This window comes from Biomphalaria glabrata, chromosome 8, assembly GCF_947242115.1.
Source record: "Biomphalaria glabrata chromosome 8, xgBioGlab47.1, whole genome shotgun sequence".
Lineage (NCBI taxonomy): Eukaryota > Metazoa > Mollusca > Gastropoda > Planorbidae > Biomphalaria > Biomphalaria glabrata.
Window position 1 is genome coordinate 7,000,716 of NC_074718.1, and position 27,830 is coordinate 7,028,545.

The 27,830-nt window shown below is 35.9% G+C and overlaps 1 protein-coding gene across 3 annotated transcripts in view; it reads right to left on the bottom strand.

Moving 5' to 3' along the window:
- Positions 1-7,227: 7,227 nt before the first annotated feature.
- The window catches only part of LOC106053703 (mucin-5AC-like), an 81,377-nt gene continuing 60,774 nt past the window's right edge, over positions 7,228-27,830 (bottom strand). For all 3 annotated transcript variants that reach the window (XM_056037620.1, XM_056037622.1, XM_056037621.1), the window contains exons 6-11: positions 21,557-21,637; positions 19,533-19,617; positions 17,171-17,295; positions 15,871-15,952; positions 11,803-13,997; positions 7,228-9,126 (exon numbers count right to left, since the gene is read on the bottom strand). In XM_056037620.1, coding sequence (XP_055893595.1) covers positions 9,013-9,126; positions 11,803-13,997; positions 15,871-15,952; positions 17,171-17,295; positions 19,533-19,617; positions 21,557-21,637 — 2,682 coding nt within the window. In that variant the 3' untranslated portion in view covers positions 7,228-9,012. The remainder of the gene's footprint in view (positions 9,127-11,802; positions 13,998-15,870; positions 15,953-17,170; positions 17,296-19,532; positions 19,618-21,556; positions 21,638-27,830) is intronic.

Sequence of the window (27,830 nt, forward strand, 5' to 3'; positions counted from 1 at the left end):
CAAGACATGTCACTGAAAAGACAACAACCTCTTCAAAGACTTTGTTCATTCCAACACAGCCTTCGACAGAGCCTGGGATACCATAGATTAAGTAAAAAATTAAAACAGTTAAATTAATCCATAATCCTTACGTCCAGACGACCACTGCTGTCTATTTCAACAGTAACATTGGAGATTACCTCCAAACCACATTGGGAGTGAGACGAGAGTGCCTTCCATCTCCAACACTTTTAAATATCTTGCGTAAAAGAACAATGGAAGCTGCTCTTGAAGGCTGCGAGGTACTGATACTATTGATGGGAGAAAAAATCACCAACTTGTATGTATTTTGCGACTGCCATAAGATGGTCTGGAAGGAACGGTCCCGGGCACGCTGCCCTGCCTCAACGTAGCGCCCGGGTGGAAACGGTCGTGAGAGAGAACGGCTAGGCCAAAAGGGTAGAACAGCTAGGCTGTTGTGGGAGTGGCTAAGAGGGTGCGAGACCTCGTTGCACTGTGAGGGGATGTAAAAGAGTTCCCACAGCGATCTGTCAACGTCCAGGCGCAGTCACTCAATGGGCATAAACGGCGTGTCCCGCACTGTTAGCCTGGTAGATCAAAGGAAAATGACGGGGGCCCCGGTGTACGCGACCTCCGGCCGCATCTCTAGTCCGCGAGTCCGGAGTGTCTGTGCCACTGTAAGTGAACGCAAAACTAAACTTCGAGTTTAACTCCGAGTCTCACCCCTCCTCCGTCAGACAGAACGGTGCATGCGAGGTGTACACCGTTCATTCAGGCCTGTAGAAGGGAGGTCTTGTTTTGCTTTTGCTGGCCTTAGGGTTCCAATTGCTTTTACACAACTCTACACGACAATGTAAAATGGCAGGAACGGTGAAAGAGTTAGCGGAATTTGTGGACAGCATGAACACGAATTTAGCAGTATGCGGTTAGCAAATCAATGCCGAAACAAAAAATTATTCACCAACAGCGAACATTCTTTAACATTGACATCCACATCGAAGACCAAAAAGTGGCAAGTTTTGGCACCTCAGTGCTCTCGTCTCAAACGAGCGAACCAAACTTGTATTACTGGCAAGAACTGCAGTATATAGCAAAACCTTCGATGCTCAAAAACAATATGGAAAGACATTTTAACTCTTTATCTCCGTATTTATTTTCCAAGTTCTAATATATTTTATTCATTTTTCACGTTGGTACATTCTACCTTGTTACGATTTAACTTCAATAACATTTTTGTTGGTAATCAGAAAAGTTTTTTTTGGTATAGAATTAACTCTTTCTCTCCACATTCTGGTGGAATCAACGCTGGTATCGTCAGGAGAGAAAGAGTTAAAAGAGAATGCGTGCTCTTTTTATATAAAAAATTTAAGCTTATAAAGCCAAAAATTAATTTAATTAAAAGGGGTCGAATCAACTACGGCATCGTTAATTAGGGTAGAATGAGTTAAAAGTAGTGCACTTGGCATAAAAGATTGATGTTCTCTAAACTCATGGCGACTTTTTTTGTGTGCTTGAGAATCGGACTCTAACTGCAGAGCTAGAAAGGAGGATCCTACGGAATCGAGGTGATGCGGAAGGATACTAGGTATCCCCTAAAGAGGGAAGAAATCCAACAACAGGATCACAATGGTGATTGAGTCTTCTGATCACTGTCAATAAAAAAAAACGCAAGCTAAGACTGTATGGCCATATATCAAGATCCACGGGGTGCGTTAAGGGCTTTTTTACAAGGAAAAAGTAACTCGGCAAACGAGGAGAGTCCAACCTGTGATAGAACTACATCAAGGAATGGACGGTCTTGTCAATGAAAGACAATCTAATTCTGGCCAAAGACAGCGAGGAATGGAGATTGATGGGTCAACAAATCATATGTGATGGCCTGTCTAAAAGACTAAGGGATCATTAAGGTCCATGAAAATAATTGTTGATCCGCCAACTTTCACCAAATTATGTTAATTGTTTGATTAAGTGGATCCTGATTCAACTTGGTTCCCATTTGATTAAGAATTAGCCTATTGTTCTTCTATGTTTTGCTTTAAAAAAAAAATTCTTTTTGCTTCATAGCGACAATACAAGATAGTTTACTGTAGTTTCAACAGGGGAGACAAAATTATTTTATGTGATTAAGTCTTTTTTTTTTTTTTTTGGTCATAATTTATATTGCAGAATTTACTAATTTATTATTATTATTATTATTATCATTATTATTACTACTATAGTTGTGGAGCAACAATCAAGTGTTAATTTTTGTTTTTTATTTCATATCATAAAAATAATGTTAATAAAATTCCATAACTTGTGTATTTAAAATTCTTTTTTAAAGTATCTTATAAACTTAAAATTACATACAAACTACTCCCATTTTCCTATTTTCAAATTTGACGTAACAAAAAACACAAAACTAAAAAATAAAATGTTAAGAGCCGAAGTAGCAAGTGGAGGCTCCTACACTTTAATTTGAAAATCTTTAACTCAATTCTACTTAGCAATAATAATATATAGAAAAGCATACCTAATTTTAGAAGAAAGGAATTGTACTATCTTTTTTTTAAATGTATAATAGTAGTCCCTCTTGTCCTCTCTTCAATCCTGTCCTGTCTTGTACCTACATTTGAAATCCTTTGTACCAGAGTTGTAATGTTGAGATTGAGTCCAACTTTCACTTTTAATGCTAATATCTATGTCAGTGCCGTAAGGATGAAATTCAATAAAAAAACAACAACAACAACAAAAAAACAATGTTACATTGTTGATATAGATCTAGGTTCTCAGTCAGCAATAAGCAAACAATTACCATCAGTGTCATGGCTTTATTATATTGAACGCGTGCACCATTGCGCACCATATCAACATCGATCCCTTTCTTTAAAAAAAAAAAAAACATTTCGGGGAGTATCATAAAAAAAATAAAACAAAACAACAACAAACATAATCAACAAAACATAACATAATCATATACGCTTCAATGAATATGAAACATATCACATTTAAAAAATCAACATTCAATAGTTCATTAAGACACATAATCATTTAATCTTGTCGGTTTCTTTAACTGATCCCTTGGTCGCAGGGAATGATGTCGTTTGTCTTTGTCGCAAGCCCAAAGAATATTCTCTTTTTTTTTGCGTATTCTGCAACGTCATTAGTCTTCCTGGCTAGGTCACTACTTTTTACTGTCACTAAATAAAGTGAGCTAAAAGGTGGTCGACGCTACAGAGGCGCCCCACGGAAACTCTTTAAAGACCTTCTTAGGCGCCAGATTGCCTTGACATAGAAGAGAGCACCTGGTTGCATGCGGCTTCAGAACCAAACAGCGGGAGTTCACTTACAAAAGCCGCGGGATACACATTTGAGACCAAAAGAGAATCCGTTGCCTAGGACAGACGGCGAAAGGAAAATCTGAATCGACCATTGGTGGACAATGGATATGTTTGCCCTGGATGTGGCAAAGTATGTACCTCACAGCTGGGGCTGCGTAGCCACGGGAAATACTGCATTCCTGATTAATCTTCATACTACAAGACAGCCTTATATATATATATATATATATATATATATATGGCTCCTTTTGTCTCGAAAGGCAATGGATGCGCCCAAATGAGTCACTGGTTTTGGCTTAATCTTGAGACGGGGCAGAATCTGGTGTGGCTAATCAAGCCAATTCTAGAACGGCAGACTTTGCCACAATTCGTACATGTGTATGCCTCTGATTTAGGGCTAGCAGACAGGGCAGCTTTCTTTTTATCCCTCTTGATATATATATATATACATAATATATATAAGGCTTTTTTGTGACTGTACGCATATTCTTCCTGGTACTGTTCCCTGAAGGAAGGTCTTTATGAGCCATGAAGACCTTGTGATATGGCCATAGAGTTTTAGTTAGCGTTTTTTTTTTATAATACTTAGCAGGTCATCATGGGGTCCAATCGCTGTCTATAATATCTTGTCTGTGATGCGGTCTTTTAATGTGATACCAAAGATCCTTCTGCAGCATCTCAATTCTTTTGATCTGCACTCAGCGTCCAAGACTCGTAAGCATATAACAATGTGGAAATTTTTATTATTAAATCAAGAGAAGATAGATTCGATTTATCATTCACCAAGAAAGCGAATATTAAATTTAGAATAAGTAAAAGTTTACTATTAATTGCTTCATTCCCACATATGTGCATTTGAAACGCAAATGTTAGCAATGTTACAAATATGAACTAAAGAATAGTCACAGTGTAACCTAAGAACATGTTCTGCACATCACGAGCCGTCCAATTCAACGTAATAGATGCTAGAATTCGCTGCCCTTCCCTTGTTGAATGTATGGGGAAGAGTCAACGTGTAGGTCCTTATATTATTATTATTATTATAAGTAAGAAAACAAAGCTTATACCAAGCATAGTTGTATCAATTAGTTTGGATCTGACATATAATTAAATTTTTAATACATCTAGAGTAGTCTAGACTCTAGACAAACAATAAATGTGTGCGATTAAAAATATTTTGACCAATTGTTTTTGTTTAGTGCTATTTCAAGCTATCAGCTTTCTCACTACGCAATGATCCTATCACGTGCCTGCACCAGTTGGGAGGGGAATGGGGAAGTGGTGGAGAGAAAGAAAAGGAGATCTAGGGGTGGATTTTACAGTAATTGTTTTAAACAAGCGTTTTTTTTAAGGGGGGGGGGGGGGCTCGACCTGAATTCGAACTTGTGGCTCACGCTTCCTCGGGCCGACGAGCTAACCATTCAGCTAGTGAGGTATTTATGACTAGAGAAGATTGTATCGTTAAATTATTTTTTTAAAAATTAGACTGGCGATCTACAAAGGGGACTAATTCAGCTTATGTCAGCAGTTCAATTTCTTTCCTTTGTTCGAGATACCAAACAAAAATAATTCATTACCTACTTAGTTAATTTTTGAAATTGACTCTTGCATTATCAGGTAAACTGAAATAATCCTGCTAAATTTCAGCTTGATCCGAAATTGGTTGTCTGAGAAATAACGTGTACAAACTTTTTACCAGACAAAGTGAGTTGATATAAGCTTTGCAAAAAAATAAAATGATAGTAGACATTAGTTATTTAAATTTGTTATATTAAAATGTAGTTAATCAACTACTCTGTACATATTGACTTATTGTGAGATTCTGTTCCATTCTATATCTACATACCTAAATTCTGTTACTTTCAGTTTTTTTTGGTTTTGATAGTCTGCTGTGTATCAGAATTTTTCTCTAATATTTCATTGAGGTTTGGTGGCTGAGCAGTAAAGCGCTTGACTTCCAAACCGGAGGACCTGGGTTCAAATCCTGGAATTTTTAATTCTTGGATTTTTGGGCGCCTCTGAGTCCACCCAGCTCTAACGGGTACCTGACATTAGTTGGGGAAAAGTAAAGGTGGTTGGTCATTGTGTAGGCCACAGAAACAGATGACCTTTACATCCTCTGCCTTATAGATCACAAGGTCTGAAAAACTTTACTTTTTTTTTTTTAACTTCATTGATAGAGGTGGGGGAAGAATTTGAGAATCCTCCAGGCCTCCCCCTCCAAATAAGTGTTCAAAATTGTTTTTTTTTACATTAAACTTTATGCAAAATGCAGGGGCCCCCAGAGGTCAAGCCCCCCAGGCCCTCAAATGATGGCAAATCGCCACTGGATATGAAGTAAAATAAAAACAGCTATTCCAGATGCAGAGGGTGTTGTTGATTTCATACAACTCTAGAACAATCCTACACTCAATCATTCAATCAAACAATGAAAACAAGAACATCTTAAAATGTACAAGTAAACTTTATTGTCTCCTGTGCGTACTGAACACAAGAAAATGTCACGATTTTAAAATAAAAATTTAAAAATAAAATGTCTTACAATTTCTAAAGGCTAAATCTATTTCCTATCTCCTATCACAATATTTCTAACTATTACTGACTTTTGTGTGATTGCCATATAATATTAAACAAAGGGAGATAAATTGTAAAATCACAAAGATTTGTAAACGTATCAAGTACAAAATCATTTCGCAATAAACTCTTATTTAACTATCACAAGGGTCTAAGCTTTACACATCCAGTAATGTTGATTTGTATACGAGAATGATTTTAAAATTATCGTAAATCTTGTACATCACAATGCAATTAAAATCCACAACACCCTGACAAAAAAGCAGTTTCAAAAAAAATTCTTCATATTATTCAACTTGCTGTGTACCTATTACATCAAAACTACTTTAAATTGAAATTTTCATGCACTAAGACTTTAAATTAATGAAAATAGTAAATATGTAGTTAGTACTTCTAAACTGAATGGGTACTTGGTTAATGTTCAACAATTAAAATGGAATGAATCCTCGAAGACATTAGTACTGGCCAACTTTTGTTTCAGTGACGACAAAATATTTCAAATGAAAATGAATAGGGCATTATTTCACTTTTTAAATGACTTCATTGCATACACTTAGCAAGGAAATAATCTGTGACAAGACCTTTGACTTAATCAATTAAGTTAAACAATCTATAACTTTGACTAAAATATAAAGTATGGAATAGAATATAGCAATGCCTTTGAAAACAAACAAAAATGAAATGCATTTGGGAAACAAATTGTTTCTCTGTTTGTGGTACGAATATTGAAGAAGTTGTGAAATACAAATTAACACTGTCTATAGCATTAAGTCATTTCACAGGTGACTAAGTGTCTATATCATAACATTAGGTCATTTCAAAGATGACTAAGTGTCTATATCATAGTATTAGGTCATTTCACAGGCAACTAAGTGTTTATATCATATCATTAGGTCATTGTCTATATCATTTCACGGGTGACTAAGTGTCTATATCATAGCATTAGGTAATTTCACAGATGACTTAAGTTTCTATATCATAGCTTTGGTCATTTCACACATGACTTAAGTGTCTATATCATAGCATTAGGTCATTTCACACATGACTTAAGTGTCTATATCATAGCATTAGGTAATTTCACAGATGACTTAAGTTTCTATATCATAGCTTTGGTCATTTCACACATGACTTAAGTGTCTATATCATAGCATTAGGTCATTTCACAGATGACTTAAGTTTCTATATCATAGCTTTGGTCATTTCACACATGACTTAAGTGTCTATATCATAGCATTAGGTCATTTCACAGATGACTGAAGTCATGTAAAGGATATTTTTTTTTAATTATGAAGTTATATGAAAGTAAAATTTTAATAATTTTTTTTTAATTAAAAAAAAATAAATTGACAAATAGTTGAAGCTTTTGAATCATTTTTTAAATTGTAACAAATAGTACAGAACCAAAATACACTGTGTTTCCTTTTTTTTTTTTTAAAGTGTCTATGCACAATCGCTAGGCATCTTCATTTTGAGCTAATTTAAGTCTAATTCTTACTGAAGAAAACAGCACACTTTTTTTCCTTGGCACAGTCAGCGAAAGAGCTCACAGCTCAGCAGCAATAAAGCTGGCTAGAAGAAGAAGAAGAAGAAGTCTAATTCTTACTGCTTAAAAAGTCTTGCAAAATATTACATGGTAAAGTGACATCCAAAAACAACAAATATTTCAGACTGAAAAATGTGATAAATTATTACTATTAGTAAAGCTTTTATCTAGAAAATTATAATGATTAAAAAAAAATAAAATAAAATAGGGTTCAATCAACATAAAGTAATTCAAGAAAAGAAAAAAAAAAAGATTCTGGATATCTACACATTATGTACACTCTTCTAGTCCTGATTTAAATGTCAAGACTAACAAAGACAAGTTGAGAATATATGTGAAACATCATAAGACAATATACATAGTTTTGACAAAATATTATTATTTACAATAAAAGATGTATTCACAATATCAGTTGTGACTTCTGTTGCCAACTCTTATAAACTCTTGAAATTTGTAAGCACATTTATAAACAATTTAGAAACAACAAAGACATCATGTAACCCAGAAATCTTCAGCTATCCCTTAGTCTGTTGGACCATTAGGACATCACACAAGATCATAATTTCATGAGGTGTTTTACAAGGCCTTCAAAGACCATAAATAAATAGCTAGACGCTTTACTATTTGTTCTTGTTGATGCTTTTATATGCGTAAAATCTCCACCTCTTTATATACATACACGCTTAAAACCCCTTGATGCAATTAAAAAAAAGACTAAATCTCCCATATTACACTTGGTGATGAAAACTTGGAGAAAGAAAAATGAAAACTTTTACCAAAAAGCAATTCAGAGCTGTAACACAAGGTTTCACAATGTTTATGCCTTCAAGTTAAGTCTTTCAGCACACGATACAAATTAAAAACTTAACAGAGCCTTGGTATCAAACAATTTCCTTGTCGTCTATAATTGATAGCCATTCTTGAAATAAAGAATTGATTATGATTCTCAATATTTCTTGAAACATAAAGCTTTTAACTTCAAAGGCCTATAAAGGTGCAAATCATTGGTCGAATCAGCAATTTTTGTTTAACATATACATGTACAGAATCAACAATTACAAGTAATATTCATCAACCAAGCAAGAAAGGCATTTGTTAATGAATATGTTAATAATATATATTTGTAATTTAAAAAATTTATACAGATTTAGACCGATATAAAATCTATTTCTAAACTATATAAAGGATCTGAAATAAAAAAAAAAAATGTCCGGAGTAGAGTAAACACATAGGAATGTATATTATTAGAATGTATTATTAAAACAAAAATGTTAAGTCCTGGTTGGAATAAATATTCTTAACAAAATGTCAACTTTCTCACACATAGAAGCTTTCACCCTCATAAAGGAATCCAGTGTTCCCCACAGAAATGCATATTAATATAACAAGAGTGTCTCTCCCTACCAAAACAATGGGCTCCGCCAAGGTCATTTCTGATGTTATAAAGATCCATTCTCTCGCAAATAAAACTGTTTTTGTTTCCAAGAGAGCAAGTATGAAATGTTTAAAACTTCTGATGATTGAGGTGTCAAGCTTGTGTACACGAGTTTCAATCAACAGTTTCCACTGGGACTCCTAAGAGGTTATCTTTAAATTCTGGAAGTTCTTGACCATGTCCATGACTTTGGAAGATCTGTTGGAGGCACTGTCCAGCTGAATGTTACTTCCTGTGCTGCTCACTGAATCCTTCTGTTTGAGAAAATAAAAAAAAATTAGAAATCTCAATAAAATATTGAGACGAAAAATTACACTCAGAAATTCATTGTAAGAAATAAATGATTTAAAAACTTATTTTACTTGCATAACAGTAGAATTACTTCTTTTAGATCATTTTTTTGAAATTTATTCTAATAGTTTAGCCCAGTGTTTCTCAAACTTTTACTAGAGAAACCAAAAGTTACAAATATTTTTTATTTCGACTCTCTCCCCCCCCCCCCCCCCCTTTTCCCAAGACCAACCAAAAAATTTTATGTTCGTGTTAGATGGTATGGAAACTCTCCCAGCAAGGTCTGTAGGCTTGATCGTCATAAGATTCTTCTTGTGTTTAGCAAAACATATTGTAGCAGTCCTCTTTTATTTTGCTCCAAACAGGTAAAAAGCATGATTACTTTGAGAACTTTGACCATACTGACTTAAGAGAGACGGACAACATTAGAATCACATTGGTGAAGACATATTGAAATGGTTCTTCAAAAGGAAGTTTTGAATTGATCATATTGCTAAAACAGTATGAAAGGTCAAGGACTTAAGTCTAAAAAGATGAAATTTCCTTCACTTGATTCAAAAATTTAATTTGTAAAAATTGGAAATATATGTCAATGAAAAAAAACCCAGATTACATCTTAACAGTCCCATTGTCAGCAGATGTGCGTGTCTGCACCATACAGTTTGAGAAACAATACTCTAACTTTGAAGGATTTTTTTTTTAAAGACAGAACACGTGAAATGAAAATAAAATGTGCAGAAGTAAAACTTAGAATTCAACAAAATGAATGGAAACAAAACAATAAATAAATAGCAATAAAACCTGTAGACTTTGAAAAAATTGATTAGAAAAAGTCCACCGATAAGCCAGAAAAAACAAATTTCAAAACGTCAAATACAAACTTGACACTGAACTCGTCACCTGCAAGTTCACATTTAGCAGAAGTGAATTTATTGACTACATGAACACAGAATTACATCAAAAATAAAAATTGGTAGAAAAAAAATGTCAATCAAATGTCCTAGCTCTTGTGATTTATTGGGATTCTTCAACTTCAGAGTATAAGTTTATTATAATGTTTAGTCACAACATTAATGCCATGAAAACTTTGAGAACTATTTTTCCTTTCAAGCATTCTCTCTAATGCATTGTACAGCTAATCAGAAATCATTAAATTAATAAAACCTTTAAAAACATCTTTTAACATTACATATATGTGAATAGAAAAAGCCAAAAAATTTACCAAAATCAATAGTATATTTAATTCATGTTACAGGTGTGTATGTATGTGTAATAAAAAACATCGGAACATTTCTAGCTATGTTGGTCTGTGAAGATTTTCGAAACAGGAAAATGGCAACAATAATCCTACATTATTGAAGATGTTAGATCCTTTCTTGCTAATAGAAATTATAATTATTGTAAGAGACAGTACTAGAAAAAATTCTAATAGAAAGGGTGATAGTTCACTGGCAGTAAGATACTTTAATTAGTAAATACTAAACATTTATTAAATTTTCAATTAGTAAATACTAAACATTTATTAAATTTTCAATACTTCACAATGGTGGAATACACTTGTTGAATTTGAATTATGTTTGTTAAAACTCAATCTTTTTAAATTGTTTTACTTTAAGACTGAAATCATCTTGTTTCATGGTGAATAACATTTTACAGGATTATTTGCTTTCAATTATCCATAATAAAACTTATTATTAACATCAAAACTGTGGTAAACATCTTGTTTTGTAGTAGACGATTGAGTGCACAATTGTTTTCATTGTGGTAAATAACTTCTATTGTATTTAGATGTAAGTCTACATTAAGAGATTTAGTGACCAAAGATTAGCTTAGGACCTCCATTCCTCCGAGTTATAACTTTATAATTAATTTGACACCAAAACTAAAGTTATCACTAGGGATAAGCAGAGATGTCAAACGTTGAACTCAAGAGACATAGTGTTATATGAGTTAGGTGCGGAGAAATATATATTTCTTATAGGTGAATAGATGTAGTCATGTCAAATATTGCACTATTCCTTCTGACCCAAAGACAAGCCTAATGAAGGTTATAGTTTTTTTAAATTAAATGTAAAGTTTGTTCCTGTTTGACTGCATTAAAGCAATGAATACCTCTACAACTGTTTAGTTGGGCTAGTCCAGAGTTAAAACCTAATTACTAGATATCAACACAGACAACAAATAATTAAGGCCTATTTTTTTAAATTTTTGTTTTCTGCAAATATCTTAGCTTTTTAATACAAAACATTCAGACTAATTTAGAAAGTGAAAAAAAAAATCAAAATTGACATCCGGTAATGTTAACTCTAGACCACCTCAATAGATATTGCTGAAATAAAGAAACTAAAAAGTCGTGTCCTAAATATCACAAAGTATTTTCTAGTTCATACAATGACAGAGCTTGTCAAAGAAAATGACTTAGAATGGAATGACGTCTAATACAATTAACTTTCTATTTAGCCAAAACTTTAGCGTTAGAGGGCAAGTAAAACTAAGAATTTTACATTTGTTTTTCGGCACCATCAGAGGTTTGCTAAACTCCCGAAAGATCTTGAAAAAAAACAACATAAAATTAATGCATCTGAATACTAAAACCATGACCATGAAAATGACAATTTTGATGTTTTGGGCTTGTATACCTTTGTGACTTGACTGCTCTTAGCCTTATCACTCCCTTTTCTGAGGATATCTGAGTTGGGAGTTGGCGTCTTCTCTATGATTTCTATTTTCACTTCCTTCTTTGAGGCATCATTCTTGAGGTTGGCCCGCCAGGCTGGAACATTAGAAGTAGGTTCTGGCTTCTTCTCTTCAAGGACCACTTTGCTGTCCACCGGTTTGGTGTGCAGCATAGACTTTGGCGGAAGTGCGGGAACTGATGCGCTTGACACTTGAGGTTTGGGAGTGGCGGATGTGGTGAAAGAGGAATGTGGGCGAGTAGAAGTGATGTGAGTGGCAGAGGGTGCAGGTGCATCAACAGAAGAGGAGGATGACACTGACGTAGGCACAAATGTTGAGGGTGTAGACACAGCAGGTGAAGGGTCAGAGGCTAAAGGTTTGATACCAACACCAAAAGGCTTGACACTATGGAAAGCAGGCTGGGTGGGAGAAAGAGGCGAGGTGGCGGGCTTAGAGACAGGCGAGCTGGCGGGCTTAGAGACAGGCGTGCTAACAGGCTTAGGGGGGAACGCAAAGCTTGTAGAACCCTTGGCAGATTGAACACTAGTTATAGGTTTGACCGCTGCCGCTGGTGCAGTTACCGTTTGGGAAGAAGAGGTCGTTGAGGAAGTAGGAGGAGTAGTAGTCACAGATGAGGAGGCTGAGCTCAGAGCCTGTGCCGCAGAGGATGAAATAGAATCCTGCTTTACATTCAAAGGCACATCAGGTTTCAAGGACTTGGAAGAACCCTGCGATGCTAGCATTTTATATCCCAGAGACGCGGAAACAGAAGCAGGTGTTTTAACACTTCCAGGTCGATTGTACGAGATCTCACTTGACTTTGTAAATGAGTCTCTGACACTACCTCCAAAGATGCCCCTAATGTCTTTAGTACTGGGCTTGGCTGTTTCCTCTTTATCCAAGGAACCAGCACCCTGAGACAACTTATTTTTGTCCATACCAGTTGCACTAGACAAATTGGTTGTAACGGTAGCGGACAACTTCCCTTCCTGACTAGGTTTCATCAGCCTTACAGAATTTAACTCTGAGACATCCAGTTCTAAACTTTCCTTTTTAGATAAAACAGATTTCTCAATTGTCACATCAGAAGAATTGGCGCTAATTTCAACCTTTTTTTCTGGTGTGAAATCCTTTTGTTTCAATGACACTGTTTCAACTTTTTTATCCGCAGCCAAGCCTGACTTCTGCTTTAGTAAATCAGAGACTGCGTGTTTAGAGCTCTCAGCATCATCAGCATCTTCTTTCTTCTTTCTTATGATATCTTTCCAGCGAGGTTCAGAGATGGCATGAGGATCCTGTGAGGGGAATCTCCAGTTTTCTAGTTTCTTCACGCTGGACGACACTGGCGGTGTCTGCGGACAGCTAGCAGTTGGTGAGTCAGGTGTTTTCTCTGAAGCCAAAGAAAGACCCATTTGTAGAGGCTGCTCAAGGGACCCGGTGGTTGTCATCGGGATACGATGAGAACTTGTGCGCTGCACACGTGGCGATGCTTGCTCTTCAGAAGTGCCAGGGAGAGTTTTACTGCGAACCTGCCGTTTGATTTTATAATCTTCTTTAGGTGACACTGTTATGTTGGAGCTGGGATCTGAAATTTTCAGGGCAGGTTCAGAAGTATGACTTTTGGCTTCAAACTGGCTCATTCTTGACTTTAGGTCTATGTTTGGCTTATCCTCATTTAGATCTGACCCTCCTTGATGAAGAGTGTGCGATGGTTTGTCCATTGACTCTTCTTGCTGAAAGGTTAGGGGTAGTTTGTCAATGCCACGACTGCTGGAGGAAAATTTGTCTAAGCTGGGCTTTTCAGTGATGTTCATTTCGGAGGATGCCTTTATACTTGGGCTGGTTGGGCTGGTCAGCAAAGAGCTGCTGACCTGTGACTCTCCAGGTTTAAATAAAATAGTTGACCTATGACCTGGAGAGGAGGGTGTGGAGGCTTTGCTTGAAGATGGAGTTCCAACAATTGGGGCTGCTACGGGTGACCCAGGTAGATCCTTATCCCCTTTGCTGCTGGTACCTAGAGAAGTCAGGTTCAACCTTAAGCCATCAGGCTCAATCTTTTTACTCAGCTTGGGTGATGGTTGTGCTGGTAAGTCTGACACAGGTGATTTCACTGGGGATTTCTCTGGTTGCTCCACTACAGAACTTGATGTTGCAATTTCTGGAAAAAAAATATCATATCATTATAGAAAGAAGTTTAGATTAGAGCTAATCAGAACAAATTCACAGGAAATTGAAACTATAGCCAATGAACCTGTCTTTCACTACATCCATGTGTATCCAATAACCAGATTTTTCTTAAAATATAGTAATTTTTTCTCCATATTGGTGTCTTTGTACGAATTTAACTTAAATAGACCCCTGGCGGACTAATGGATTTGTCTGCATTTAAAGTAACAAAATATGCAGGTCACAACTGGGTCTGCATGGTCGAGTGAAACAATGCACTCATCCTTAATATTGGGAATTGAGGGCAACACATTGTATCGCTGTCTTTGTTCAGGGTAACTAGTTTGGTTTAATGAAAATGAACTTGGTCAAAACTTTATCTCAGCTCTAGAAATACAGCTAATGTAAGCCTTGGTAGAGGAAGTGATTCTATTTTAAAATTGTGTTATCTAGTTATGGATCATTTAATATATATAAACACACACACTGATATGTGGTACATAGAAATACAATATAGAATGAGAAAATTCCTTACTAAAAGATCCTATCTACTCACACAACAAAAATCTAGTTAATTTTGATGTTCTGTACATGACTGACTGTTATCAGCCTATGTACATGTTTCTGGTGTAACTATGGATAAAAATATAGCGAATAATTGGTTTGTCTAAGCTGAATAATTCTGATGTACTCATGATTACATCTATTGCAGCGGAGGTTATAAATAGCACAGAGAAGGTGGAAGTAGAAGCTGCAGACGTGACAGAATGACGTGTATTTATTAAAGTGAGTTTTATTTTCTTTAAATTAAGATTTTTCACTTGTGCCTCTAAAATGTTAGGCATTTCCGCACTGCGTATTATGCAGATAAGTCAAACGGAGGTAACACTCAAATAACGAAATCCAATAACACAGGCAAAAGGCCAACTAAATAAGTTAGTTGATGCTGATAGCGAATATCGAACAAGAAGTTTAATAATAACGAAGGGAACCATCGAAAGTCGTCAAGCTAAATCTTGAAAGTTCATAAAAAGTTCCTTATCTCTAGAGTCGTCAAGATTAGACTGTTTATATCTTTTTAAATATGGATTTTTTATTTCTCAAAACCTAGTCTAGCATTTACTAGTCGTGTCATTATCTCTAAGTCTAAACTTCACCTATTTACATCTACAGTGTTGTCAATAAAAGTTCTCTTCATTGTTGTTAAAAAATAATAATTTTATACTTGTTTTATTCAATGACTGCATTAAAGAAAGGAATACTTCTAAAACAGTTTAGTTGGACTCGTCTGGAATTAAAACCTAACAGCTAGATCTTATCTTATCGTATATAATACAGAAGTTACTTCAAAAAAAAAAGATGATTACATCCTACACGTCATGCATCTAGTCATTATGTTAACCAATGACTTAAATTCTGCCAAGTCATTGGATTTCCTGGCTGGCTCAGGCAACCCATTCTATGCTCTAATAGCACTAGGGAAAAAGGAGCATTTGTACAAATTTGTCCCAGCATAATGAACGAGGAATGTGCCTTTATCTTTGTGTCATTCTGAATATTTTATTAGATTTTGTTTTTGCATTTGAAGATTATGGTTCAGTGTTCTATCTATAATTGCTACTTTACTTTTGAGTCTTCTGTGCTGAAGGCTTTCTAAATTTAGTGATTTTACTAATATCAAAACAAACAACAAATTTAATTGTTCAACACAGAAAAAATAATGGCAACAGAATCATTTTTCCTAAATTAATGTGCCAATAGAGTCAAACTAATGTGCCAAAAGAGTGATAAAAATGAATCTGCCATAAGTTTCTTATGGACAAAAGAAAACAGAACTTTTACAGACAGAATTAAAGTCAACTCACTTTGTGCAAAGCTTGTATCTTCAGGAACCTGCTTTGTTGGGGACTCTTCATTCAGGCTAGGTAATGTTAGTGGTGATGGTGTCTGAAAAAAATCAAAAAGTTTGGAAATATTTCCTGGTGGTCCACTTGAAAATAATGAGAAGTGAAATACATTTAAAAATTCAAAAAACTAAAATGGAAAAGTGATTTGAGTGCTGGGACAAGTCCCAAAAAGCCCGTGGAGTCTGGGAGCGCATGAGGCGTGCTGACCGCACTTCCCCATGGTGGAGGCTGTCCAGGCCTGAGCAAGCTATTATAGCACAGTGCAGGACAGGCCATTGTCCTGTTGGCTCATATTTCTCGAGGCTATGGCCTAATTTCAATTCACTGTGCCCCTGCTGCGGGGAAGAAGAGGAAACCGTGCCTCATATTCTGTTTGACTGCCCCAGACTTGCTGATCTCCATCTCGACAGGTCTGGGAAACCCAAAATTCTAGAACTGTATGGCGACATTTATGCACTACCCAAGACAGCAGGATTTCTGTCCAGGGCTTTTGATGATGTTGATGATGATGATGATGATGATGATGATGACGACTTGAAAATAATGAGAAGTGAAATGCATTTAAAAAAAAATTATTTTAGCAAACATACATAAGAATAAAGTTACAATATTTGTGCGCTAGTCATCTTTTTTTTTTTTTTTTTTACATTTTCTGACATATTGTTACAATTTTTTACGGTTCTAAAACAAGGAGTACCAAATAATATCAACAAGTGTGTGGTCAACCAAACACTGGTATGTTATTCCTTGTATGTTTCTTTAAAAATCAGAACTATGGTTTATAAAGATTTGAATATGTCAATAGAATTAGTATTCCTGGATCTGGGTAAAATTTCAACCAAAAGTTTGTACATGATTGATATCTTCTATTATAATATTATGCCCTAGACTAAAGCTCCTGTTTGGTGCAGGGGATGTTGACAGGCTGAGTAGAAATCATTAAGGAACATTAACTCTTTCTCTCCTAACTGACATACCAGCGTTGATTCCACCAGAATGTGGTAAATAATTACAGAGAGAAAGAGTTAAGATGACAGTCTAAGCCCATAAAACACCGCCAGGTAGTTCTGTATTTTTCTTTTTTTGTACTTTATTGCTTAAAGGGTGGATATCTTGAAATAAGAAAAGCGAATTGTTCTATACTAACTGTTTTTAAGCAGTATTAATCTTCTTTTGTCAAGAGGATTTAATGCCTGTCATTCTGTGTTCTACGTATAGAAATTACCCCACCCCCTAAAAAAAACAACAAAAAACATACATCTCTTTTCTTCCTAGACTGTCGATTGCGTGCTTTGGGTTTGACAGATATCTTGGCTTTGGCGGCAGCATTGTTTAGAATGTCCGTCTTTTGTATGCTGCCAAAGTCTATAGAATCCATGCCACCTGGGGAGGCAAAGGAAATGAGAGTTTAATGTTTCAAACTAAATTAACATTCCTGAACATTGCTGGAGTGAATGCAGGTTTAGTTAAAGAGAAAACAGAAGTCAGAGAGTGTTGTTAACTGTATTTGGTTTACCTTAAAATTAACTGTTGATGTATTATTTATAAAAATGTGAGAGATGATATATTAGATTCGACTAGGACAAATATATATCACATTCAGCAGATTTATTGATTTTTTCCAATCGAAAAAAAAAGAGGAAAAAAAAGGAAAAAAAAAAACAGCACATAGGGTGTTTGAACCAACCAATTTAAAGGTCAAGTTGTGTATAATTAAAGCCTTGACCAAAATATGGGTCGGTAATATTTTTTTTTTTGGGTCAGAAAAAAAGTTCTGGAAGTCCTTGAAAAGATATTTTAGTAAATAAATCTGCGGGTCACCAAAAGAAAGTACTAGCTAGGTGTGAAGAGTGATATATTCATCTAACAAAGTCTTTTTGGAGAAATTATAGAAGGACAACAAGGCAAGTCCTTGGTGGCCAGTCTTTTGATCATTAATGATTCATTGCTCACTGTGTTTTATTTAATATTCATAACATTTGTCAGTCAAGCTTTTTATATACATTTATATGATTGGTACAAGTGATTTATATTTCGTCAAGTTTGTTCTGGGGTGGAGTAATCATTTTATCCAATTGAGTTCTAAGATTTGGAACTAAAGCTATACTGTATTCAATGTTTAACTAAAGTGGCACATCTGACAACATGAATGTTTCATTATTTTGATAGACAAAAGTCTAATTGATAATGAGAACAATATAAATGCCAAATAAAAGAGTCTGTTCTTCTCGTCAGTTTTAATGGGAAATTCTTTATTAGTCCAACTTCGCTATGATAATTTTTCCACAAGACAATTCTTATGCAAAGATTTTTCTTAAAACCATAACTGTTTTCATCCATATATCTTTTACAGTTGTTCCTTTTTTTTCCCCCTTTAAAAAAAAAAGGCTTTGCGCTAAACACATCATCTAGTGTGGCAATATTTTCCTTAAAATATTACAAGCATTAAACAAAACAATATTCTACAACAAACAAATGTCCATCAAAGAGTATTTAACCCTTAAAGTGCTGAGCTGTTTTACAGTGAGTGCAAACAAAATGGAATTAAAAATTCTGATGTTTCGAGTCTAAACTACCACACGCGTTTTAAGGGTTAAAAGACAACCGCAGACAAAACATAAACTATCACACAAAAACAAACTAACAGAAAAGTAACAAAACAAAACAACAAAAAAATAACAGACACATGAAACCCAGAAACATTCAGCAACAGATGATGTGGTAAAGCCTTGAGACCAGTTGAGAGAGAGAGACAGATCAATGATGTCAGCTAGTGAGGTTCAATATAAGGGCCAGTGACAAAGAAAGACAACTCTGTTCAATTATGATGTGCTGCCAGCAAGCAACACAAGAGGCTATAAAAAGAAAAAAAGAGTTCAAGGCCAGACCCAGCAACACCTGGAACTACAGCTAGGTAAGAAATGATCAATATACTTTTCTGTGAGTTTTTCTCTGCTGGTAGTGAAATTATCTTTCAGTTCAATCAATTATCTGAATGGATTTGTCAAGACATGATTATTGTCGAAACAATTGCATCAACATATTGAAACTTTTTGCTGTACTGGCTTAGAAGGATTGTCCAAATAAGTGTGTTCAGTAATTATGAAATGATACGGTAGAGAATGGGAATAGAAGGAGAGGTAATAAAAGAAAAGTCACAAGCCAGTGTGAGGTGTGGGAGTCTTTGAATAAATATGATAGAACAAAATAAAACAATAAAAAGAAACAAGTGGCAAGTTATAATAGATAAGAAAAAGCTGTCAAAGATTTAGAATTGATTTACCAGTAAACTAACACAGCATACTGGCAGAGTGATAAAGCACTTGGCTCCTAATCCAAGGGGTTATGAGTTCAAATTCTGACAAAAGCTGGGATATAGAACTTTAGCTTTATATCATCTTTCTCATGGACCCTAATGTCTGAAGGGGGAACATTTACATAAACTTAAAACAGTGTTTGTAAATCTTCTTTTTCTTAAATATTACAGATGTTACTTAAAAAAAAAAGATAATTACATCCTACGCATTTCATGTGTCAATCTAGTCATGCTTGTTAATCAATGACTCAAGCTCTGCTAAGTGTTTTTTTTCCCTGGTTGATTCAGGCATTTAGTTACTTACTATCTGAACTGTTGGACAATGCCCTCTGGTCAGATGTTTTTTTGGCAGCCACTCTGCCTTTCCAATTACTTGCTCCAAACAGATCCTGGGGGAAAAAAATTTAATGAATTAAATAATAAACATGGAGGACATTGGCGTCTGCTAATTGCAGCACTGACATAGATATATCAATATTTCGTTCTCAAAATGTGTGTGCTCTGCCTATCAAATTTGAAGAGAGCTGCAATGACAGCAGGATGTTTTAGGGTTTAAGTTAGTGGTTCAATATTTATTTTGTCTTGTCTGTTTTTGTTCTCCAAAAGTTCAAAAGAGTTCAGTTTTGATGGATCTAAATATGTGTCAGGTGTTTAAAATCACAGAAAGTTTCTAGAATACAAGAAATAAAAAGAGACATGCATTCCACTTCCCATTTTCTATAATTCTACAACTAATCTATGTAATTTGTACATAATTTGTATGCAATCTTCAAGTATAACATATGTAACATATGTGACATGTCAGTACCCTATATGTGAACTCAAAGTACCCTATATGTGATCTGTAAGTAATCTAGTTGTGATGGCTGTTCTCTATATGTAATCTGTAAGCACACAATGTTATCTGCAAGTACACTACATCTGATCTGTAAGTACCCTATGTGTTATCTCTATCTTATTCCTAAGTACACTATTCAATCTGTATATAACTTTAATGCAGAGCATGCATATATGTGATCTGTGAGTGCCATGACTGTAAGTACAATAGGTAATAATATGTACCCTGTTTGTAACTGTTATGCAGTGTGTAGCATTGGCTGATGGATTCTGATGTAACTTCATTGGCTAACGGATTCTGATGTAACTTCATTGGCTAATGGATTCTGATGTAACTTCATTGGCTAATAGATTCTGATGTAACTTCATTGGCTAATGGATTCTGATGTAACTTCATTGGCTAACGGATTCTGATGTAACTTCATTGGCTAACGGATTCTGATGTAACTTCATTGGCTAATGGATTCTGATGTAACTTCATTGGCTAATGGATTCTGATGTAACTTCATTGGCTAACGGATTCTGATGTAACTTCATTGGCTAATGAATTCTGATGTAACTTCATTGGCTAATGGATTCTGAAGTAACTTCATTGGCTGGACGAGTTCTGGGCGAGTCTTATTTAAGATATGGGTGAAAAAAAACTTTTACACTTACAAACTTACTGCAAAGGTTTAGATGGACTTGCTGCCTGGAGCTACAGCCCAAAACACCCTCTTAATGAACACTAGCCCATGTCTCTATAAATACCCTGTAAATTACTCTCTTAAGATTATGTTTTATGTAGACAGACAAAATAAAAGACCCCCCCCCCCCCAAACAATGTGATTCAGCAGACTTGACCCAACAACAGACAATTGAGCAAATGTTTTATATTTCAATACAATCTATATATATATAATTCTCTTCATCGCTCAAGAGTTTGGATGAGAAAAAGAAGTAAAGCAAAGATCACTCTCTTATTTCTGCAGATAGTCTATACCCCATGAAAAAACAAGAGGAGGGTGACGAGTAGTATTCACCGGTTACTACGGATGGCTGCCTGGTCGTGCGGTTTACGTGCTGGACTGTCGCTTGGATTTATCGATAGTCCCGGGTTCAAACCCTGCCCAGTCCCATCCCCCTTCGTCCTGCGGGAGGTTTGGACTAAATATATAAAGCAACAATGATGAAATAAAACAAACAGCTAACATGTAAAATTGTTCACAAAGACCTTCCTTACAGGGAACAGTACCAGGAAAAAGAAGAAGAGGCAGACAGAGAAAGTGATGGGAGGACAACATAAAAGAATAGATGGGCCTGTCATGGAAAAAGGTTCTAACTAAGGCAAAAGACAGAGAGAAATGGAGAAAAACGGCTGACGAATCTTGCATGGTGCCCCAACGGTCCAACAGACTAAGGGACAGGTAAAGGTAAAACATGTTAAAAAAACAACAACAACAACAAACAAACAACAAATGGACTTGAACTGTATCACCTTCTGTTACTGACCTCTTCGTTTTCTGAACTATCCACACTGATTAGACTTTGGTCTGAGTCTCTGGTGAAAGGTTTCTGACCAGATGTACCAGGCTAAAAGAAACAAGAAACATAAATCTTAACTACAAGTTTAAACAAGAAAATATATAAACAAAATATCTTTAAAAAAAAAAGAAAAAAAAAGCTTATATTATGCATAGTTGTATCAATTAGTTTGGATCAGTCCTGAAACTAAATTTCTAATAGATCTAGACTAACAATAAAAACGCATTTACAAAAATAAATAGTCTCATTTGTCATGTGTTCACTGAGACTTAGAAGATGACCTATAAAGGGGACTAATTCAGCTCATAGCACCACTTCAGTCAAGTACAAAGTCATTCCCTTGTTTGAGATACCAAACAAAAAGAATTTATTACCAATAGTTAATTAAGTAATTGGTTATTTTTCAAACTGATTCTTGTGTTGTCAGGTAAAAGAAATAATGGTGCAGAATTTCAGCTTGGGTGTGGGAGAAATAAAGTGTAAAAACGTTTTACCAGACAGACAGACAGACAGAGGAAGTTGATATAAGCTTTGTAAAATTCTGTGATATAGGGTGATACATTTGGATTTTGTGTGATAGAGTTCTCAATGCAAATAAACAGAGATTTCTTTCTTAAAAAAAAAACTGATTACCCCAGGCAACCTCACTAGGGTTTTAGAAGATGGACTACTCGGGAGAGAGGGAAAAAAAAAAAGATTAACAAAAATATTTTGTTTTGTAAAAACTCTCATCGGCTAATGAAAGTTGATCTTTATTTTGAAGCAGAACTGAAGTGTTATTTAAATAATAAAGTAATATCCAGATAAATGGAAAATATCAAGTTTTAGAATCACAGTTAGGAGATAAAACATAAAGAGTATGTTCATTACAATAAATAAATGCATAACAATAATTATATTGCAGGCCTATCACTTTAGGAATGTTCTAGAATCTATCCAAGTAAAAGTTAGCTTTGACATTTTTTTTTCTTTTAAAGTTTTAATGTGTCCTCGTAAAAGCGCCTTTGCCAGTGAGAATCGCAATAGTATCTGCCATTTTTGTATTTGTCAACACGGCGAGGACGAACAGGCGAAATGACGATGACTGTATCGATTATCAAGCAGCAATGACAATTGCTAGGGCGCAAGGGGAGGGGGGGGGCGCTTGGCGACACAGCACGCCACGGGTGCCTGCACAAAGAAAATTATAGAAAACATCGCCCGTGAAGAGCTGCTGCCATTTATCCCCTGGTATTGATGGCGCCCTGAGAGTAATCGATCCCACCCATACGCCTTTCTCCACCAAGCTCTTCTTCCATCTGGACTACTTCAGTCATCAGAGTGCAGTGCGTCCTGTCGTCTGCATCCTAACATCGCGACACACAAAACAATCCGTTTAAAACCCATCATCATACACACACACACTTTCACTTACACAAACACAGTCTCATTGATTTCAAAGCATTTAGATTAAAACAACTTTTTTTTTGTCTCTCTAAATCAGCAGACGAACAAAAGATTTAAAAAAAAATGTATTGAAGATTTTCAAACAAATTGATATTACTATTGCACTCGTGTTTCTTACATTGTAATTTACAATGGGGTGGGGATTTTTTTAATTTCACTTTTCAGTGGTTAAGAAAAGTGTAAACAAAATTATCACATTGCTCTAAAATGTTAGTTTATCAACACTTCCGTATTTTCTATACCTGATACACCAAAACGCTTGCTGTTTGCGACACTGCCTCCATTCTTATGAAAATATCCAGTCGATAATTAGTTAAAATCATTCCATTTCGTAGTCGTCGACGAGTATTTTCAATGAGCTGATTGATAATTTGACTAAAAAACTTTGACATTTAATCAAAGTAGGAACTAGAATTAATATCTAGTTCAAAATTTAAATCAAGAGCAATTTAAAAAGACTCAAAATCCCTAAAAGAAAACAATGGCCACTAGTATTTAAGCTGTCTGCCTTCCCTATGACGTCACCCATCTTTCGCGTCATCGTGTTCATGACGTCATCCGAACCACGCTGCGCCATTGCATCCCCACCCCAAAAAAAATTACATGTAAATAAAAAAAGGTGTAATTTAAAAGGGGCCGGGAAAAAAGGGGGGGGGGTAAATTTCGTCAAAAACAAGCTTGCAAACGAAGAGCCAAATTTATACGATCTACTTTTTTTTTGTTTACCAAACACAAGTACCAGTATAAGGAATCAAATGTTGCAGTACTAGAGTTTCTAGGTTTCCTTAGCACTGAAGTGGCGATGTCAAATTGAGAAAAAAAAAAGGGTAAGGGGGGGTGGGGTGTTAAAGTACGCTAAAAGAAATACGATCCGTTTCCATGCTAACCAAATGTTATTATAAATTAAAAGAACCCCGTTAGAAGAACACAAAAAAGATCATAGCAGGTTGGTCTTGTACTTGTTGATAAAACTCCATTAGCATGGGCAAGGAATGTATGTGCGTGTTTGTATTGGTCGATGAATTCTGATGTGACCAGAAACTAGGGCAGACGGTTTCCATAAAATGGGAGTGAAGGGCTGATGAAAGCCAGTTGAGGTCGGAGACCGAAAGACAGCAGGATGTGTGTTTATTGTTGTACTTTTGCTAAACTTGTTCAAAATAATATTATTACACTCGAGTTTCTTACATTTAGCTACATTGGAATGGAAAACAGTAAATAAGAGTTTAATTCATTTTTTTTAAAGTTTGTTCTATCTTTATTCAGGAGTCCTGTATAAAAGAAAATAAAACGCCACCAAAAGTTTACGTTGAACTAGCTGTCTGGAGCTACAACCTATCAACAAGCATTAGATTCTATCAACTTTTACAAACTTCAACCGAAAAAGTAAAATATTAACATTTGTTAACATTCTTTAAACTAAAATATCAATCGATTCCCAACAAAAAAAATCCGAATCCAATATATCATTCTCTGTCCGCCAGCAGCACATAACATCCCTCGCCCTCTCTCGACATTTCTAATTTGTTGACCTCCTCTCTCTCTCCTCCATACAGACCTTTCATATCCACTCATTAGCCTCTAGTTCACCCCCTACCACACACACACACAGTTCATTCACTGTTGATCTCTTAGTGGGGGAAAAAAAATGACCAGACGACAAAAAAGAAAAAAAAGGTCATTTCCGGTGTTTCCTTGTCAAAATTCATAGCATGAAACAGCATCGGCAGAGGAGGTCATAATGAGGCCCGGGGGAGAGGGCGATATTGAAATGTTACAAAAGGGGAGGCGATGACTCACACTACAAGCATGTCCCATGGAAGGCCACGGCCTGTGAGCATTAGAATGGATCGTTCCAGCCAGAACTAGACCGGAAATAAGTCACCATTCCTACTACGCCAAGGCAATCACTCAATGAAATCCATAGGCTATTCTCTAAGCCCGATACCTAAAAGACGATTACTTTTCATGCATTCTTTATTAGCGAAAACGAGGGGGAAAAAAACAGGTCCCCAGGACAACCATCAACATCGGTATAGAAGAGTTCCATTGAATAGATACGCAGAGAAAAAAAAAAGTTCCATCGGATTCATACGCAAAGATGTTTACAGTTCAGAAAGACAGCGAGGAAAAAAAAAGTCATCCAATTATTTGACAAACCACAATGAAATAAAAAAAAAAAAAAAAAAGCCTGACTTTAGAATTAATCTGAAATAACATTCCTAGTGAAGGGAGTAGTGGCAATTTTAAAGAGATCGAGTCTAAGAGACTACACTACTGGACACAATAGATCTAGTTCTTTACGTTGTGTGACAGAGAATCAACCTCTCTTCGACAGAAATTATAAATAGCCTACTTATGGCCATCTAAAAATATCAAAATATAAAAGATTTTGCAGTGTCGTGAGAATTCTCGTTTAATTACAAGTCCTCTATATTTACTTCACAAAAATGCCTCCTAGAGATGTATAGCTTAAATCGAAACGTTTAGGAGGTCTACCCATTTTTACATTTCCCCCCCAAAAGACAATAATATATGTGGACAGCTAAACGCAATTTCTGTCTCCCGTGGGCCAAGCGTCTGCCGTTCCTTATCCCCTAGCGTCAATCAGGGATGCACAACTTGGGCCTATCCTTCCCAGAAGATCCTCGTCATGTGTCAATTACCTTAACAGGGTCACATCTCCTAAGCACAATCAAATCTACGTCCTGCTTCAAGCTGTCAATCATGCTCTGACAGGTCAGCACAACACGTGCTATGAAAATAACTTTCTTTTAAACATAAGGGCATAACCTTTCCTTTTTTTTTTTTAAAGATTTAAAACGTTGACTGTTTAAAGCTGGGATAGTCAACATCGAGCGTTGAACTGGACGAGATCTAGACTTTTGGTGTTTAATGAGCGATGTCGTCATCAAAAAGAGTGCTTTCACCCATAACATGATCTCTCACTCATAATCTCAACTCCAGTGTGACCTAATTGCGACGAACTATTTCTGTGGCGGAGTGAGCTAAAAATGTGAATGTTGTCACCAAAAGGTATCTTTACCAAGAGTTCGTAAACAGCAAGCTAAAATAAACAATTACATTCGGTACATCGTAAACACACTGGTACTAGATCTGAAACAAAGATATGTCTCATTCGATATTTAAATATTACTTTTTCTTCAGTTTCGTCAATAAAAACACTTTAAAAAAAACAACACAAAAAAAAAAGCAGAAAAAAAAACAACAAAAAACAAAGGGAAAGAATCACAAAATCAATTACATATCTATATCGATACTGCAAGATTTGTCTCCATTTTCACTGTGTAAAGCAAAATTAATTATCACTATTTAATTAACTAGATTAATTTTTTGATTGATTCATGTCTTCTTTGGAACAATGAATAATTGTGGAAAGTTTCAACTTGATCCGAGAAAGGGAAGTCGTGGAAATACAAGACTTGTACCAGACAGACAGACGGAGTGAGTTGATATAAGCTTTGCGAAAAAAAAAAAGGTCAATAAGAACAAAGCTTAGAATAGTTCAAAAGGTCAGCGGCCTTCAACCCTCTACTCCTGCTAACATATCCATCTCCACGCACACAGTTACCTCCCTTTCTGGCTTAAAATAATTCTTATTCCGTGGGCGTGGTCCCAGTCCATGATGACCAGACATGAATGAATAATAATATACACTTACGTAAAAGAGCAAGCTTCGAACCAAAATAAAATACTGGTGAGGTTAAACATAAATAAATCAGGGCTCGTGAGTGAACATGAACCTAGCCAAATATAGTCGACATTCAGCTTCGTGGGAGGTATTTGAAAAGAGCCAACAAGAACTGTATCAATATGAATACCCAAACGTGACGACCCATTTGATTTCACGTTTTTTCTTGCCAACGCGCTGATACCAGATCTATGCATTAACCCCCCCCCCCCTCTCTCTCTCCGACATATACATACACACCAACAACGCATTGGGAGATCATAGGTGTAGCTCAAGTGTGTTGATACATTAATTGAGAAAGACTCAAAAAAAAACAAAGATTTACTGCTGCAGGGGTAAACGACTGTATAGAAAATACGAAAAACATGCATATAGATTGAGAAAACCTGAGAAATCATCTCTTTTTATTGAATGAGCTTCGCCTGTGACATCCTTTAATTACTTTCATTCTTACACACAAACACACCACAGCCAACACACACACACACAGCCTACGTTAAGTTTACTTGACAAGCCGGCACGTGCTTGACCTTCCCCCCCCCCCATCCTTTCCCCTCATGTTGTTAGGTTGGTCTCTTTTGGGTCGACAGCCAGTGGTCATCAAGTCCAGTGTGAATGACAGGCCACTACGCCCTGCTGTAGAACCACCGACTACTCACGGCATCTGCTGGAGATGAAGAGGCGGTTGTAAAGGGAAAAGAAAGAGAAAAAGGGGGGGGGGTCTTTATTTAAACAGTAACTGCAGGTCTATTTCTAACAGTGTCGGGAGGTGGCAATGGATGAATAGCAGGAGACTTGGACATAAGGGCACTCTTTAAAAATATCAGGTTCATCAATTGATAGTATTCGATTGAATGCTCATTGCATTGGTAACGACAAGTCAGTTGCTACTAACTTAATTTCATCCGTTACGTGGATGTAATAAAACGGGACTTCAAAACAGTGAGCATTGATACTGACCATTGGGAAGACATAGCTCTAGACCGCACTAGATGGAGACAGACGGTGACTAAGAAAGATATGTACATTGAAAAAAAAAACCAAGGGCCTCAGCTCTGGAAGAAAAGCGTGCCATACTAAAAA